Raw genomic sequence first — 18,069 nt, forward strand, 5'->3', positions numbered from 1 at the left:
GTTATATCCCCTTATTTTTCCTAAAATATAACACAAGTACAAAAAGTCATTTTTGGTTATTCCAAGTGCATAAAGGACTACTGTTACAAGGAACCTCTTAGAAAGGATATAAAATCTTTAAGCACTCTTAACACTAGAGACTAGTTTCACAAAAGTACAGGATTTAGAAATCTAATGCAACATGTTATTCATAACCAATGATAGATCGAATGAACCACCCAAACTAGTACCACTCTCTATCATATATTCACATGAAAATGATGAGGTTTTGAAACCTCTGACAAAACTTAACATACTCATCTGAGAAAACATAAGACAACTTTAATTCCGATATGGCAAAACCAAGCTCTGAACGAAGTCATACGAGCAAAAGAAAAACTTGTCGTCATTGAAAAGTTCACGACCATCTATACTATTGTCTTTCTTATTGTATAGAATAAATTCCGCACTATCGTAGCTTGCAAGCAACATAACATCATCATTCTGAGACAAACACAAAATCACTGGAAGAGCTGGCAAGCCATGAAGAACACGAATATGAAGATCTTCATAACTTACATTCAGCAACAGTGTCCATGATTTTGCAACTCCAAACTTTCTCATTATCCAAACAACAAAACAAGTCCCTTGATGATGGGAAAGACACAAACAACCCTTCAAGACCTCAAGCACAGGCACATCCGGAGGAGGCACTTCAGAAAGACCATCAGGCATAGACAAATAACTGCATTTCTCATTCTTCAAATCGTAAGAAAAAATTTCTAACTCGTTGATTGTAACAGTTCCCCAGCGATACCCAGGACCGCATTTGGGAAGTGCTAACCAGTTTAAATGGCCACACACATAAGCTCCATGAACACTCAACGCAGGGAAAGCATCACAAGTTAAGGTGTTTCTCCAACAACTGTCACCTAAATAATAAACCCTAACCTCCATTTTCTGTAATTTATTATCCAAAAAAACAACTTGGTATCTGTCACTCCAATCATCGTAGCCAAACCCAAACATAAACAAATAAGGGTAGTTGTGATCACCGAAACGAATACGTATGTGTGGAGAATCTTCGCCCATGAGCCTTGTGGATGGATTCCAAAACCGGACCCAATATTCTTCAAATTCATCTCCACGGTAAGAATCTTGCAAGCAAACCAAGCCGTTACAGACACCCAAGATTGTGTAATCGTGGTTGAATCGGTGACAAACGTCAACCGTGGATGATGGGTTGTGAAGTAAATTTTGTAAGGAACATGGTGCTGCACAGTACCTGCTTTCATCGTTCTCGTAGTCTCTGAAGGTTAACAAGATGTGTGTGTTTTTGGAAGACTTTTGAAGGTGCAGTTTAACAAATGTCGGATCGAAGACGAGGGTGTTCAACCATTTTGATATGCACCTGAGTCGCATGAGATCCTTCACTGGAACCCTTGATAAAATTTCTACCATGAGTTCTTGAGGAACAACGGGAGAACATTGAGATGAAGACATTGATGTGATGAGATGCACACAAATTACCTGCCGATTAAAGTTTTTAGAAAAAATAGCAGGATTTTCTTGCAAACTTTTTTAATAAATTTACAAAAACATTCTCATGGAATATGAAAATAAAATGAGTTTAGAGAGTTAAAAAAAAAAACAAAAAATGGAACCACAAAAACTACTATTACTCTTAATAGTATCAATTTCTTTATTAGAAAACAAATTATATAAATGTAATAGGTACATGTGGTATACCATCCAAATGCATAGAAGCTATTTATACACCAGACACTATTGGTTTGGATCCAAATGCACCACATAACCACTGACTAATTAGCCACATAGTACTCTTTGATTATAGTACTCTTTGATTTTAGTCACGAAAAGCCTATTTTACTTCATATGATCCTTAACTTGACAGTGTAGAACGATGCTTACACAACCCTTCACAGCACATTTATCGAACCTTCATAGCAGTGTAGTATTGAAGAAAAAAATCTCGGGTGGCTTCTTCAACCATAAGTATTAAAGTATAATGCAAATTCTAGAAGAATCTAAAAAAATATAAGATAGAGTTATTGAAATGTAAAGAAACTTCTAGAGTATTGGAGAAAAGCCTAGGATAGAAAGAAAAATCAAGAACATTCAACTATGTAGAAAAATCTAGAAGTATTTGCATTAGTTCTAGCTAGGAGTTTCTAGAATAATCTATGGGACTATAAATACCCATGTATCCTACCATTTTGTAACATCAAGAACAACTAACACAACATCCAATACAACTACTCTCAACTACAAATTCCATTCTCCAACTACTACTTTCACACTCTACTATCTACACATTTTCTCTATCCCTTCAACTATCCCTTTCACAACCTTGAATTACTATCAGTGGTACCAGAGCTACGTTCGGTCATCTACTGGGCGTAGATAAACTTTTCAACTACTTCAAAAAAATTAGAACTTCATTCTATACTACTTCCAAAATATTTTCTCAACCTATGGCCACTACCAATCAAACATCATCAATTCCAGTACCTATTTTCACAGGAGAAAATTATGATTTTTGGAGTGTCAAAATGAAGACATTCTTTCGCTCCCAAGATTTATGGGACATTATAGAAGAGGGATTCACTATTCCAGAAGACACTTCCACTCTTACTGCAGCTCAGAAGAAGGAGTTGAAGGAAAACAAACAGAAGGATTCAAGGGCTTTATTTGCTCTTCAACAAGCAGTTGATGACAGAATCTTTCCGAGAATAATAGGTGCCACAAACGCAAAGCAAGTTTGGAACACAATACAAGAAGAGTTTCAAGGAAGTGATGAGGTACGCAATGTTAAACTTCATTCTCTAAGACGAGAGTTTGAATTAATAAGAATGAAAGAATTTGAGACCATTAAAGACTACTATTCTAGAATAAAGGAAATAGTTAGTCAGATGTGAGCCTATGGGGAAACTATTCTTGACAAAAAAATCGTTGAGAAAATTTTAATTTTTATTCCCCAAAAATATGATGCAATCGCAACTGCGATTGAACAAACAAAAGATTTGGCCACATTGTCAGTAATACAACTAATGGGCTCTCTTGAAGCTTATGAACAAAGATTGAACAGGCATGAAGAAGACTCAGTCGAAAATGCCTTTCAATCAAAACTAAAATTACGGTCTCAGAATAAAGAATATGAAGGAAATAAAAGTAGAGGAGAAATTTCTAGAAATAAAGAAAATTCTAGAAGCTTCCCTATGACTCGTCAAGGAAAATATCCCCCATGTGGCATATGTAAAAAGACAAGTCACATGGAAAAAGATTGTTGGCATCATGGAAAACCTCAATGTCAATACTGCAAGAAATTTGGCCACGTAGAGAAGTATTGTCGTAATAAAAATAAGCATCAAGCAAACTTTGCTGAAGAACATAATCAGGAACAACGCTTATTTTATGCCAATCAAGAATCTCCTAACGGAGGAGAAAGTTGGTACTTGGATAGTGGATGCAGCAATCACATGGCCAAAGATCAAAGCATCTTCAAAGACATTGATAAATTTGTCAATGTCAAAGTTCGACTAGGAAACGGTACCATAGTGGAGTCTCAAGGCAAAGGAACTGTCATGGTGGAGACAAAGAAAGGTACAAAATTCATCAAGGATGTTTTATTGGTTCCCAATCTTAAAGAGAATCTTTTAAGTATTGGTCAAATGATGGAGAATGGATATTCTCTCCACTTTGAGAAAGATACATGCAAAATTTATGACAGTAGAAAGACAGAAATTGGCCAAGTAAAAATGGAGAAGAGAAATAGAAGCTTTCCCATAAGCTTCAAACCTGGAACTAATATTGCCATGAAGGCAGAAGTTGATGACTCGTGGCTTTGGCATAGGAGATTTGGCCACTTCAACACATATGCCTTAAAGCTTCTATATAAGAAAAACATGATGAGAGATCTTCCATGCTTAAAAGAGAATAATGAATCATGCGAAGGATGTCTCCTTGGTAAACAACATCGATTACCATTCTCGACCGACAAAGCATGGAGAGCAAAAGACTTACTAGAGTTGATCCATACTGATGTTTGTGGACCAATGAGGACGCCTTCACATCACAACAACAGGTACTTCATCCTCTTCATTGATGACTTCTCTAGAATGACATGGGTTTATTTCTTAAAAGCAAAGTCATAAGTCTTTGGAATATTCAAGAAATTCAAGGCCCTTGTTGAGAAGCAAAGTGGAAAACAAATAAAAGTACTTAGAAGTGATCGTGGAAAGGAGTATACATCTCGCGAGTTTGACAAATTCTGCGAAGATGAAGGCATAGAGAGACAACTCACAGTCGCATATACTCCACAACAAAACGGTGTATCAGAAAGAAAAAATCGCACAGTCATGGAGATGGCAAGATCAATGCTAAAAGAGAAAGGTATGCCTAACACTTTTTGGGCTGAAGCAGTCTACACTGCAGTTTACATTTTAAACAGATGTCCAACTAAGGCAGTCAAAGACAAGACTCCTATTGAAGCTTGGAGTGGAAGAAAGCCATCAGCCAAACACCTACGAGTATTTGGATCTATCTGCTACATACATGTTCCTGATCAAAGGAGGCACAAGCTTGAAGACAAGACTATACAAGGAATATTCTTGGGGTATAGCACACAATCAAAAGGCTATCGAGTTTACAACCTACAAACAAAAAAAGCTCGTCATTAGTCGAGATGTTGAAATTGATGAAAATGCTTCTTGGAATTGGGAAGAAGAAAAAGTTGTTAAAAGCACCACTTTAGTTCCAGTGCAACAATATCAAGAAGAAATTCAAGAAGAGGCAGAAGCTTCAGGTACGCCTTCTCCACCTCCATTAGAAGATTCTTCACTAGAGTCCACTCCAAGACGAGTAAAATCTTTGGTAGATGTAAGATCCGGGAAAATTAAATAGTTATTTAATTAATTATTTAATTAGGACGGGTAATGAGAATATTCAAAGTAATAAATGTGAAGAACTATGACGTGGAAAGGTACTAGCTCATGTGGTTGAGAGTACTTTATTGTGTGTGAGGACTTGGGTTCGAGTCCTATGTGTGCCACTTGGATGCTATTTAATTTATGTGTTTTTTTGTGTACTTATATATTGAACTCGTTTGGATGATGATAAACCTTTAAAATTGGGGGAGTCATCATGAAATATGTGGTGGTTGAGTGGTTATGTATTTAAATTGTTAATTGGTTGGTTATGGGTTCAATCCTTGCTAAGAACAAAACTAATTTTTATTTTGGCAATTTTGGGTTGCATGGTATTGAAGGGACGTGGAAAACCTAGCTGCAGATGAAGGCAGCCCAATGGGTAGGAAATCATTCAATAGTGGTTCATGAGTGGTCATTAGCTAGGACACTTAAGGCATTTTCGTTTTTAGCACTTAGCACCTTAATTTGGGTAATAAGTGAGAGTAATAGTGAGAGAGAGGGTTAAAAGAGAGGAAAAAATAGCATTTAGGGTCGTGGTTGTCATAAGAGAAATCTGTTTCAGAGGATTGGGGGCTGATAGAGTGAGGCAGTGTCGAAATTGAAAAGGTTGGAGTGGGAAGTCAAAGCTAGAGAAGGTTTGGTGAAGGTATAAGCACATCCATTCGAATTTGGGCCAAGAATTCAGGTTAGGGGAGTTGTTTTTCTGTCTTTTTAATTGTATTGAATCACTGCGCGATGCCTTTGCTTATTGTACGATCGTTGTGTCATTTCTGCACTGTTATATTGAGGTTTCTGGATTTTTCTAGAAACCGCCTGGCGGTTCATCCCGTACCGCCAGGCGGCTCATCAGGGATGAGCGTGTGTTCTTGTTTTGGTTTGAGTCGCCTGGCGGCGATGAGTTCCTGCCTGGCGGCGCGACCTTGATCGTGTTCTGTTTGATGACGTTGATGCTAAATTAGAATAGTGTAATGAACTATTGAGTGCCAAATGATTGTATAAGATTGCTTGATGGATTATTGTCATATACTCCTTGCGGGAACAATTGGGGTTATATCGGGGTCTTGTAAGTGGGATTGTTGCGTGAATTAGGAACCAACTGCGATGGAGGAATGTGATAATTATAATAGTGTTGAGTTAGACGCTGAAAAGGTTGGAACTGTATGGTGGTCATCTGGGAAGGAGGAAAATAAAATAGGTTTGTGGGAAGTGCAGAAACACATTTCAGAGAGTCTGGGTCTGGTGTGCCGCCTGGCGGGGCTGTTCTATCCGCCAGGCGATGGCATGGGCAGGAGGCTATTTCGCGAGTTCTTGGTGGTGGGATTGAGAGTGAGGATTTGGGGTAGGTGAGGGTATTGATAATTGGGCAACATGGAAAATAGGGGAATATAACTGTGAGGATTAATTAAAGGGATGGTAAAGAGTAGAGGTATAACTAATCATGGTGTTGGGTTGTATATAAGGGAGGAAATGGAGAGGGGAGAATTGTGCTTACTAGAGCAGGCTTCTGGAAGCGTGGAAAAATGTGGAATTATGACAGTCTAAGATTGATTAGAATTAATAGAGTTTGATTAAGGATTGGGGTGGTATAACCAATAATGGTGATAATTGGTTAGGTTATATTGCATGAGGGGTTATGAGAAAAGGATTCTAAGAGAAGGATGACTTAATACAGTGGAATATAACTTGTAATGTAATTGAGGCTATTAAATTATGGACTGTGTTCTTAAATGATGGGATTGTTCGGGGTGAGGTACCTGTATTTGGTTATATATGATAATTGTAGGTTCGCCTATGTGAGGGTTGAGGTTGGGGTTTTCATGTGATCTAGGGAAGGGATTTAAATGATAAACTGGATTAATTGGAGTGTCATAAACCAGAAAAAAATGTTGTTCTGGTATGGCGCCTGGCGGTCTACTGATAGCCGCCAGGCGATAGCCTTAGCGTGAGAGGGTCTGCACTGAGTGGCGCCTGGCGGCACGGTGTGCTCCGCCAGGCGGTGACGAGAAAACAGTGGGGTCTGGGAGAGCGTTGGCGCCTGGCGGGAGGTGAATACCGCCAGGCGGTCTGGAGCAATTTCGCCTGGCGGCGTGTGGGCCGGGCCAGGCGGAAACGCTGTGTTCTATGCATTTTGGTGTGCTGTTTTTAACTAAAACTGATGCTTTGCTTGGATCAGGAGATGCTGTGCCATGAGCGGGTAGGTTCATGGATGGTGTGACATGTGATGATATGAGCGGGGAGGTTCATATCAAGTTACTCTCACGTGGGGATACGGGGGCTGGTGGATCACATGTGTTGGACTACGGGCGGGTAGGTCCGTAGAGCAGGACTACGAGCGGGGAGGTTCGTAGAGGCAGGACCACGAGCGGGCAGGTTCGTGTGAGCATCAGATTCCCGAGTCCAAGGCTAACCAATTGTGTGACTTGAAGACTGTTAAGTCTTGGGGTTAGGGTCTTGGCCAAGATTTATAGATAATGATTAAGATGGGTAAATGATCTGTCCTGTGATTATATGCTTATTATTTTATTTTCTCAGCTCACCCTTTCTGTTTGTGTGTGGCGATGATCGTGTAATTCGTTACACGGGAGCAGATGTTGATACAGGTGGTGCTGAGGATGCTCAGATGGCAGAGTGAGGGCTAGCATGGGAGTAGTGCTAGGGTTTTTGATAAATTGTAATTCATGTTTAAAATACGAATTTTGATAGCTTGTAATCAGTTATGTATTCTGTTATGAGTTTTGGCGCGCTATGTTAACGAAATAAAATTTTCCTGCGTTGGGATTTTTATCGAGATGACTATTTAATGAAATTATTTATTTTAATATTTATTTTTAAGTAATATTCCCTAGGGATGTTACAGTAGACATATACGAAACCTGCAATATGGCCATGATTGAGCCTAACTGCTATGAGGAAGCATCAAAGCAAGAAATATGGGTCAAGGCTATGGAAGAAGAGGTTAAAATGATTGAAAAGAATAACACTTGGGAGCTCGTAAACTATCCTCAAGGAAAAGACATCATTGGAGTGAAATGGGTATATAAAACAAAGCTCAATCCTGATGGAACTATACAAAAGCATAAGGCCAGATTGGTCGCAAAAGGATACTCACAACAACCAGGAATCGACTACAATGAGACATTTGCTCCAGTCGAACGACTAGATACAATAAGAGCTCTAATAGCCCTATCAGCACAAAAAGGATGGAACATCTATCAACTAGATGTCAAATCAGCCTTCCTAAATGGAGTGCTCGAAGAAGAGATTTATGTTGAACAACCTCAAGGCTTCATCAATAAAGGCAATGAAGGCAAAGTACTAAGACTAAAAAAAGCCTTATACGGCTTGAAGCAAGCTCCTCGAGCATGGTATAGCAAGATTGATCAATACTTCATCGATCAAGGATTCAGGAGGAGCAAAAGTGAGCCAACACTATATATTAAAGCACAAGGTGAAACAACAAGAAGACGGCATATTTATCTCTCAAAAGAAATATATTGAAGCCCTATTGAAGAAGTTCAAGATGTATGATTGTAAACCTGTCGCTACTCCATTGGTGGTAAATGAGAAACTACAAAAAGATGATGGAGCACAAGAAACAGATGCATCACGCTACAGAAGTTTGATTGGAAGTCTCTTATATCTCACAGCCACAAGACCAGACATTATGTATGCCACAAGTCTTCTATCAAGATTCATGCAAAAGCCAAGTCAGATTCATTATGGAGTAGGAAAAAGAATTTTAAGATATCTACAAGGCACAAAGGAGTTTGGAATATGGTACAAAACCATGACTAACTCAAGGATCATTGGCTACACCGATAGTGATTGGGCAGGATCAATAGATGACATGAAGAGCACCTCAGGCTATGCTTTCTCGCTTGGATCGGGAATATTCTCTTGGGCATCAAAGAAGCAAGCAACTGTTGCACAATCAACAGCTGAAGCAGAATATGTGGTTGCTGCTGAAGCAACAAGTCAAGCTATATGGCTTCGAAAGATATTCAAAGATATGAGAGAGAAAAAAAGTGGACCTACTACAATCAACTGTGATAATAAATCAGCTATCGCAATGACGAAGAACCCAATACATCATAGTAGAACAAAACACATAGCAATTAAATACCACTTCATCAGAGAAGCGGAAACAAATATGAAGATACGACTTGAGTACTGCCCGACAGAAGATCAAATTGCAGATATCTTCACAAAGGCCTTACCAAGACCAAGATTTGAACTACTACGCGCTATGCTTGGAGTTACCGAATTTGCATCAAGGAGGAGTATTAAAGTATAATGCAAATTCTAGAAGAATCTAAAAAAATATAAGATAGAGTTATTGAAATGTAAAGAAACTTCTAGAGTATTGGAGAAAAGCCTAGGATAGAAAGAAAAATCAAGAACATTCAACTATGTAGAAAAATCTAGAAGTATTTGCATTAGTTCTAGCTAGGAGTTTCTAGAATAATCTATGGGACTATAAATACCCATGTATCCTACCATTTTGTAACATCAAGAACAACTAACACAACATCCAATACAACTACTCTCAACTACAAATACACTTCTCCAACTACTACTTTCACACTCTACTATCTACACATTTTCTCTATCCCTTCAACTATCCCTTTCACAACCTTGAATTACTATCAATAAGGCTACTTAATTCCTACACGGAAAAACCAAGCTCTGAACATAATCATAAGAGAAAAGAGATTGTTTGTTCTCGTTATAAATTTCGCGAACCTTTATTCTATTGTCTCTGATATTGAACAAGGTAAATTCTGCTTGCAAACCTGTATCTGCAAGCAGCACAACATCATATTTCTCACGGATACAAATTATTTCCATGTAATGTCGACAGCAATAACAAGTAACCTTTATTCTTATAATTCAGCAACTTTGACCAAGATTTTTCATCACTAAAGTCCCTCGTTAGCCACACAAAAAAATTATCATCATGATGATGAGAAAGACACAAACAACTATTCAAAACCTTAAGCTCAGTGTCAAAAGGAGGGACTTCTAAAATGCCATCTGGCATAGAAAAATAACTACAAGTCTTCTTCTTTAGATCGTAACAAAATATTTCTAACTCGTTCATTTTAGTTCCTCCTCGTTCATCATCACTACAGCGGGATTTGGGATATACTAACCAATTTAAAGTCCCACTCACAAAAGCACCACAAGTTCCATGACTTTGAAGCCCAATCATAGGGGCAACAACATCACAAGTTAAAGTATTTCTCCAACAAGTATCTCCTAAACAACAAACTCTTACTTCCAGTTTCTGCGATTGATTCTTATTATTATCCAATAGCACAACTTGGTAGGTGTCATTCCATTCATCATACCCAAATCCAAACATGAAAGGATGTTTATAATCGTTGAGATTAAGACGAATATATGGAGAGTCTTTAGTCATGACCCTTGTTGTTGGATTCCCAATCCGAAACCAGTATTCTTTAAATTTATCTTCAATACAAGAATCTTGTAAGCATACCAAGCCGTTGCAGGCACCCAAGATAGCGTAACTACGGTTGAATGGGAGATGTTTGTAATGTAAAGTTTCAAGGGTGGATGATGGGTTGTCAAGTAAATCTTGTACAGGACAAACTATGGCATAATCCCTTCTTTTGTCCCAGACTTCAAAGGTCAATAGGGTGTGAGTGTTTTTTGAAGACCTTTGAAGGTGAAGTTTCACAAATGCAGGATTTGTGACAAGATGACCATCTTGAAACGCACTTGAATCGCAGGAGATCCTTCACAGGAAGCCACGACAAAATTTCCATGATCATATCTTAGGAGAGAACACAACTATTCTGAGAAGACATTGATGCAGAAAAACCTACTCTACGTGCAAATATTTAACTGAGAAAGAAAAAAAAGTGCATATTGAAAAATGGAGAAACAGGAAGTAAAACAAGTGACAATGAAGATGAAAAGTTGTTGCATGCTGCAAAATTTTATAGACAGAATGTCGACCCCACACGCATTCAATTTTCTCAAGAAGATGAAAAAATACGATTGAAAATGATAATATCACACCCAACAAATTTTAACAAATTACATTAATATTTTTTACTACTAAATTTGACAATTTTCTCTTACAATCTTTTTTTATAACATGAAATGTTATTTTCTAACTGGTTTTTAATATTGAAAATGAAAAAAAAAATAAAAATAGAAAACCAATTAAAAAATAACACCTAAAATTATAAGAGAAAGTTATCAAAATTTAATAGTCAAAAAATCGTTTTCCTTTACACGTCACTAATTTATTCTAACAATACAACATTATACTAATCACTTTTGTCCATCGTTCTTTTTTTCTATTTTCTAAAGAAATAAAGAGATCCAAAAGAACCTCTTTCCCACTTTTAACTTTTTTTTTAATAATTCATTTCATATATCTTTTTCCCAGAAGCACACAAAAAAAATATTCTGTTAAAACTCGGAAATAAAAGTGGTTTAAAAAGGAAGAAAAATTCCATGGTAAGAAGTTGCTTTGAGATGTTTAAATCTGTTGGTCCCACACGCTTTCACTAAATGTTTAATACAAACGACCATTTAATATTAACTGCATACCAATACAAACGTTCCAATTTATGTCATTATTAGACTATTCAATACAAATCGAGTGCATTAATTTCGATAACTAATGCTTTTAAAGAAATACTCAATTAAAACGACTATTGAAAGTTTTAAGAAAGAATATTTTCTTCTTCCCACACAAAATTCAAAGCTTGTATTTTTTTTTTTTTGAGAATTTAAGAAAGAATATTTTCCTCTTTCCACACAAAATTCAAAGCTTTTGTTTGTGTTTGAAAATGAATTTAGGAAGTAAATTAATAGATTTGAAGATGACGAGAGTAAAAGTGGTGTTGCTTAGATTTAAGGGAAAAATAGTAAATGAAGGAAAATAAGATGAAAGTTTATAAAGTTCAATAAATAATGAGATATGTTTGATAAATTAAAACATATGTTTTAATTAATAAAAATGAAAGATTATATTTTACATTTTGACATAAAAGTAGTTTAAAGTAAAAATGTAATTAATGTAAATTATGTTATAATAAAATGAGTTATAATTTAAAATTGATGAAATTAAATTCAAATAAAATAAAATTGGTAGAAATTAAGTTGAAATAGATCGTAGATACAGTACTAAAAATTCTCATATTACATGAGAATTTTTATGTGAATTTTCTTGCAAATTTGTTAAAAAAATTTGTAAGAAAAAGCTTTTTTCTGCTATTTTTTATTATAAGAATCTTAATTGACAACCTTCGTGGGTAATTATTTCTTACAAAACTATAAAATTCGTAAGTATTTCTTACAAAATTTGTTGCGAAAAATGTTTTATACAAAATATTTTACAAAAAAATTGACAGCAATTTTCTACAATTTTTTTATAACAAAATTTGTAAGTATTTCCTGTAAAAAAAATAAAACAAAATTAGGAGAAAATATAAGTTTTTTTAGTAGTGATATATAATTTAAATAAATTATTATTATTATTACAATAATAATTAATAATAATATAATAATTATTGTTATTATTAGTATTATTAGTATTATTATTGTAATAATAATAATTATTATTATTATTATTAGTATTATTATTATTTATGTATAGTGGAAAAGTAAAAAAGAATTGAGAATAAAATGGTATTTATGCACACACAATATTCACCCTCATCATGCTATAGTAAACAACTGGAAGCTCAATAATTTATATGATTTGTTTTGTATATGTGACGAGAAAAAAATTACATCTATTTAATTAATTATTTTTTATTTTTATAAATCAATCTTAAGGAAAAAAAAAAGTTCAATATTAAATTAATTACCATTTAAATAACATGTCAAATGATTGCATATAATATATCAATCACAAAAATTATTTTTTATCATTAATTACTCTTTTATCATTATTTTGCCATTAACTGTATTTTAGAATATATATAATAGAATATTCATATTCTCTCTGTATATAATTTCTGTTTTTCCTTCTATTATATTTTAAAATTAAATAAATTATGTAAATTTATCATATATTAAAAGTAATTATATATATATATATATATATATATATATATATATATATATATATATATATATATATATACACACACAAAAACTAATCATATATTAGATTAGAAGTAACTTTAGAACATATTACAATTTACTAATTTATTTTAACAACACAATATATTACAATCTATTTACCTTTTTCTATACGAATACAATATTTTTATTTTCTAAAAAAAAAATACAAAGTTACAGTGTGTTTGCAATAATAATAATAATAATAATATATAAATAAATTTGCCTATTTAATATATATATATATATATATCATATTTATATTTTACTCCTAATTATATTTTAAATTTTAAAAATTTATTCAATCCTTAAAAAAAATCATATGAATATCAATTATATGAATAATTCTATAAAAAAAATTATATGACAAAATTTTGGATTTGTCATATTAGAGTTACTCATATATGATTCATTATAAATATTTTATATTACTTATTTGTTTGTATCCTCTATAAATTACCATGTTATATCTATAGTACTTCATATCAATTATAAGTGACACAAAATAGTTGTTTTCTATCCTCTCATTGTCTATTATTTCTTTTATCATCTATTTTTTTTTTACTGTTATTAGCTTTATTTTATAACAATATTGTTATTTTTAAACAATAAAAGTATTCGTTTTGTTTATTTTTTAAATGATAATACTCTGAAAATAAAGAAAAGAATATATTATTTTACTTATTCATATATTGTATTTCATTAATTATTTTCAACATTAAAAAAATGTAAAAAATATGTACTTTTTGTCTATATGTACGAAATATTTATTTTCAAAATCATAATTTAAAAATATAATAAAAATAGATAATAGCAAACAAATGATGCACAAATTTAAACACATAATTACTTAAACCGTAAAATATATCATCCTTCCCCGCATATTTTATAGTAAAGTTTTTGTTTATACGTGTATATTAAAGATTCACGGACTAATACATTTACTAATGATCAATACAATTTACTAACAAAGAAAAATTAAATAATTAAAAAAAAACTTTGCTTTCAAATTAAAAGTTTTTTCTTTTTTTGTATTTTATAATATGATTTTTATTTAAAACTAAAATTCATAAATTTTAAAAAATGGATAATTTAAATATTTTCAAAATTAAAAGAAAAAAATTGTGTTGACTCGGTGAACTGAGAATTCTTATATTACTTGATGGATATATAAGGTTTTTCTAATAAATGGGTTGGCTGGTAAGAAGATGCATGGAAACATCTATAATATCGGTATTGGTAAACAAAGCCTTACTTAGGAATTTCAACTAAAAAGAGGGTTGAAATCTAGGATTGAGATGTTTTAATCTCTTTATCCATCTCAAAAATTTAATTTGATCTCTTAATGTTTTAAAAAAGTCTATTTTATTGTTGTTCAAAAATTAAATTAATAATGTTAGAAACCATTATTCTAATTAAAAAAATCTATTTTATTGTTATTAAAAAATTAAACAAATAATGTTAGAAACCATTATTCTATCAGAAGATATGACAAAAGTCTCAATTTTTCATGAGTGAAAATCATCATGTATTGCATAATTTAAAAATTCATTCTAAATTATGTAATTTTCAAAATATAGTATGAATTACGTACATATTACATTCTACAATTTCAAATTCGTAATACGTCTCTAAACTGAGTAATCTAGAAATATATATGACGAATTATACAATTTTGAATTTATTTTTGAATTATGCAATCTACTAATGAATTTTTATTACATAAAAATTTGAAAATTTGTTATATATATTTTGAGATCCAAAAATTATTGAATAATCTTAAATGCAGTTTTAAAATCCGATGGTATTTCTAAATTTTTGTTCATTGGTATAGACATATTTCTGGTATGTATATGTTGCTGACTTAGTTTTCATATCATAGGTAAATTTCATCTTTTCAATTCTACTTTTTTGTTTTATATATTGTGTTAACTGTCCAATCACTTAAATTTTGAAATTAACGAAATTTAATATTTTATAGTTACAAATTTGAGAATGACAGCAAACCTTCATAGCAGTGTTGAATTAAGGAAAGAAATGGCTATTCTATTGTATCTGATGATGTTGTACCAAAAAAAAATGGTTTGTATATCTGTTTGCACAACATCATCATTCTCACACATCAAGTTTTTCATCACTAAACTTCTTTAAACAAAAAAACAAAATTACCCTCATAATATAATAATTAGAAAGACACAAACAACCCTTTCAAAAGCTTAAGCACAGGCAGAATAGGCTCACTTCTAGAGTGCCATGAGGCTTACGGAAATGACTACAAGTCTCGTTCTTTAGATCGTAACAAAATATTTCTAACTTATTCATTTTAATTTCTCCTCATTCATCACTAGAACAAACTAGAACAAGATTTAGGATATGCGGAGAGTCTTTATACATGACCCGTGTGGCAGGATTCCAAATCTGAACCCAAAATTCTTCAAATTTATCTTCTACGATAAAAGAGTCATGTAAGCATACCAAACCGTTGCAGAAACCCAAGATACTTACTCGCGATTGAATGGGCGATGATTGTGATATAAAGTTTCAAGGGTGGGTGATGGATTATCCCCGGAAGAACACAACTATTCTGAAGACATTGATACAGAAGGCAAAACCCTATCTTACACAAAGCTACAATTATTTAACTGTTAAGGGGAAATAAATGTAGATTAGAAAATAAAATAAAAAATAGAAGAGGAGATATTTGCTCTTGTTCAGGTAACAACTTGGGTTTGGATGAAACATAAAAATCCATATGTTATGTTCTCTTATAGTGATTGGTTTCTTTCTCCTTATGTATTATTAAAATCTTTGTGATATGATTAATTGTTTTGTGTTTAAGTGTACTAGACAAGCTTATACAGGTCACTATTGACGAAGGGACCATGACAAATCATAAATATAATAGTACATGTTGATCAATCTCCTTTGGGTCAGAAGTGAAATTGCCCAATTTGACAAATGCAATGAGAATGAAATGTATTAAGCGTACTTTAATCTTTCTTGTTCTCCTAGAGGGCCATTTGGATGCATTTATCCTCCTTCTATGAGGGGAAGATGTGTTCAAAAGTTTAAAGTATTGACATTAGGAAGAATGCGGTTTGATTAATGTATATTATTATTATATTATTCAAAAATTTGGTAGGGGTCTGTGTTTTAGGTAGCATACTCTTTGCCCCCTTTGTTTGTGGATCACAAAGTTGTTCCAAATTGTGATTATTTACTTTTGAATGGTTTTTTGTTTTGATGGAGCCATGATGCTAAGCTATTGCATCTATTTGTCCTGCATTTTTTATAAGGGTTAGAATACCCCTCAAGTATTCTATTTAATTTATTTTATTCTTTGCTGATAAAAAAAAAGAGTGAAGTGATCATAGTGAACATGAACGTAGTTACATGCTGCAGAAGATTTTATAGACAAAATGCGGACAATTTGATAAGAATGTGAACAAATATTATTATTTGTATTAGTTTCTACACTTTTTTTCTTTTTTATATCCTTGTATTTATGGTCTGTTTGTAACATTCCAATTTTTTCTAATACTTTTAAGCCATCTAATTATTAACAACTAATGATTTCTAATAAACTTATGGAAAACATGAAGTTTTAATGTTTTTTTTAAAGAAAATTGAGTAGTGTAATGCTTAAATATACCATAAGTACTACTTTCAAAGGGAGAAGTCAATGAAATCAATTGTCTTTACATAACTATTTTAACTAACATAAATAGAAGAAAATCATAAACTCTAAATTACTAGCTCAAACTCATTCCAACTTCCATTCGTTTATCTTTATTGTGCATCTAAACCTATTTCATCATAAGCTTCAATGCCAAGTGACACTATTATCGCATGTGGAAATAGAACTACCAACAAAATGCTAAGCTAATATAACAAATATTACATTCAAAGAATCATTAATATCACGTATATATTACATCAATCATCCGGTATCATTCATGGAGACCTGCTTAAACCGTAATAGTCATGGAGATCTCCTCAAATATTTAGGAACACTCATGAAAACATATTCACACTCCTCTAATCATTAACACAAAACATGATAATGCATATCAAAACTCATACAATCACAAAAATATTAACATCCATAATCTGAATTTGGTATGCAAACTTCAAAGTTTCTCCCTATGTGTTTGAATTTACTCTAACTTCTCCCTCAATCTATTAAGGCACATTATTTCTCATAACATAACACTTACTCACTTACTCATTTAAATATTTGTAAGTTTCATTCTCACCTTTAAAATCCTAGATATTCTTAAGAGATTTTATGTTGTCTTTCTAATAACTCTAAAATATCATATACATATTTTCCTACCTTTCTTTTTCTATTTCTTAGGAAATCTTTTTAAATCTTATGTATATAACCATATTCACCTACGTAACAAATCGTATATCTTTTCAATAAATCTATTTAACAAATAATCATCATATATAACTCATTTATAGTTCAATAATTACTTTATATATCCTTCAAAATAATCTCTTATCTTTTATATTCTAAAACATCATTTAAATAAAATAAATCTTTTAAAATAATAAATCATTACGTTTCTTATAATAACTTTCTAAATAAATACTTTTTAAATAATTAATTGGTCACTTAAAAATATTTAACATCTTTTAACAATATCTCATAATATTTTAACGACATATATATATAATATCTTTTTAATTAAATAATTTTGAAACCATTTTGTCTTTTACTTTAAATATTTATTTAATCTCATTTATTTATTTTTCTAATTATTATAATTTTTTGGATCTCATATTCTCTTAATAAATAAAATTTTTCGTCCTAAAAAATGAAATTCCTAGAATGAATTTTATACAAAACACAAAATATTTTAAAACTGTACAAAATTAAATTAATATTTTAAAACATTAATTTGATCGTATAAAATCATATTATTAGTATCTAAATCATATATAGATTAAATATTTATACAATTGTATAATTAGTTATTAAATTAAATAATTAGTTATTGTAATATATATATATATATATATATAATTT

At 32.2% G+C, this 18,069-nt stretch overlaps 2 protein-coding genes across 2 annotated transcripts; one reads left to right on the forward strand and one right to left on the reverse strand.

Annotated features, from left to right (window-relative positions):
• Window positions 1–321: 321 nt before the first annotated feature.
• LOC114184508 (F-box/kelch-repeat protein At3g23880-like) lies at window positions 322–1,482 on the reverse strand. Its single transcript, XM_028071815.1, has one exon. The coding sequence runs from the start codon at window positions 1,480–1,482 to the stop codon at window positions 322–324; it is 1,161 nt and encodes a 386-aa protein (XP_027927616.1).
• A 6,966-nt stretch (window positions 1,483–8,448) lies between these two features.
• Window positions 8,449–10,123, forward strand: LOC114184509 (uncharacterized mitochondrial protein AtMg00810-like). The gene is made up of 2 exons (XM_028071817.1): window positions 8,449–8,974; window positions 10,035–10,123. The coding sequence occupies exons 1-2, from the start codon at window positions 8,449–8,451 to the stop codon at window positions 10,121–10,123; spliced, it is 615 nt and encodes a 204-aa protein (XP_027927618.1).
• The last annotated feature ends 7,946 nt before the right edge of the window (window positions 10,124–18,069 follow it).

Source organism: Vigna unguiculata, chromosome 5, assembly GCF_004118075.2.
Source record: "Vigna unguiculata cultivar IT97K-499-35 chromosome 5, ASM411807v1, whole genome shotgun sequence".
Taxonomy (NCBI): Eukaryota; Viridiplantae; Streptophyta; class Magnoliopsida; order Fabales; family Fabaceae; genus Vigna; species Vigna unguiculata.

Excerpts from the sequence above, each read along its gene's own strand:
- LOC114184508 (XM_028071815.1), bottom strand. The coding sequence starts at position 1,482 with ATGTCTTCATCTCAATGTTCTCCCGTTGTTCCTCAAGAACTCATGGTA.
- LOC114184509 (XM_028071817.1), top strand. The coding sequence starts at position 8,449 with ATGTATGATTGTAAACCTGTCGCTACTCCATTGGTGGTAAATGAGAAA. Across the intron at positions 8,975-10,034 it reads TGGACCTACTACAATCAACT|TTCCTCCTCGTTCATCATCA; the intron begins GTGATAATAAAT and ends CGTTCATTTTAG.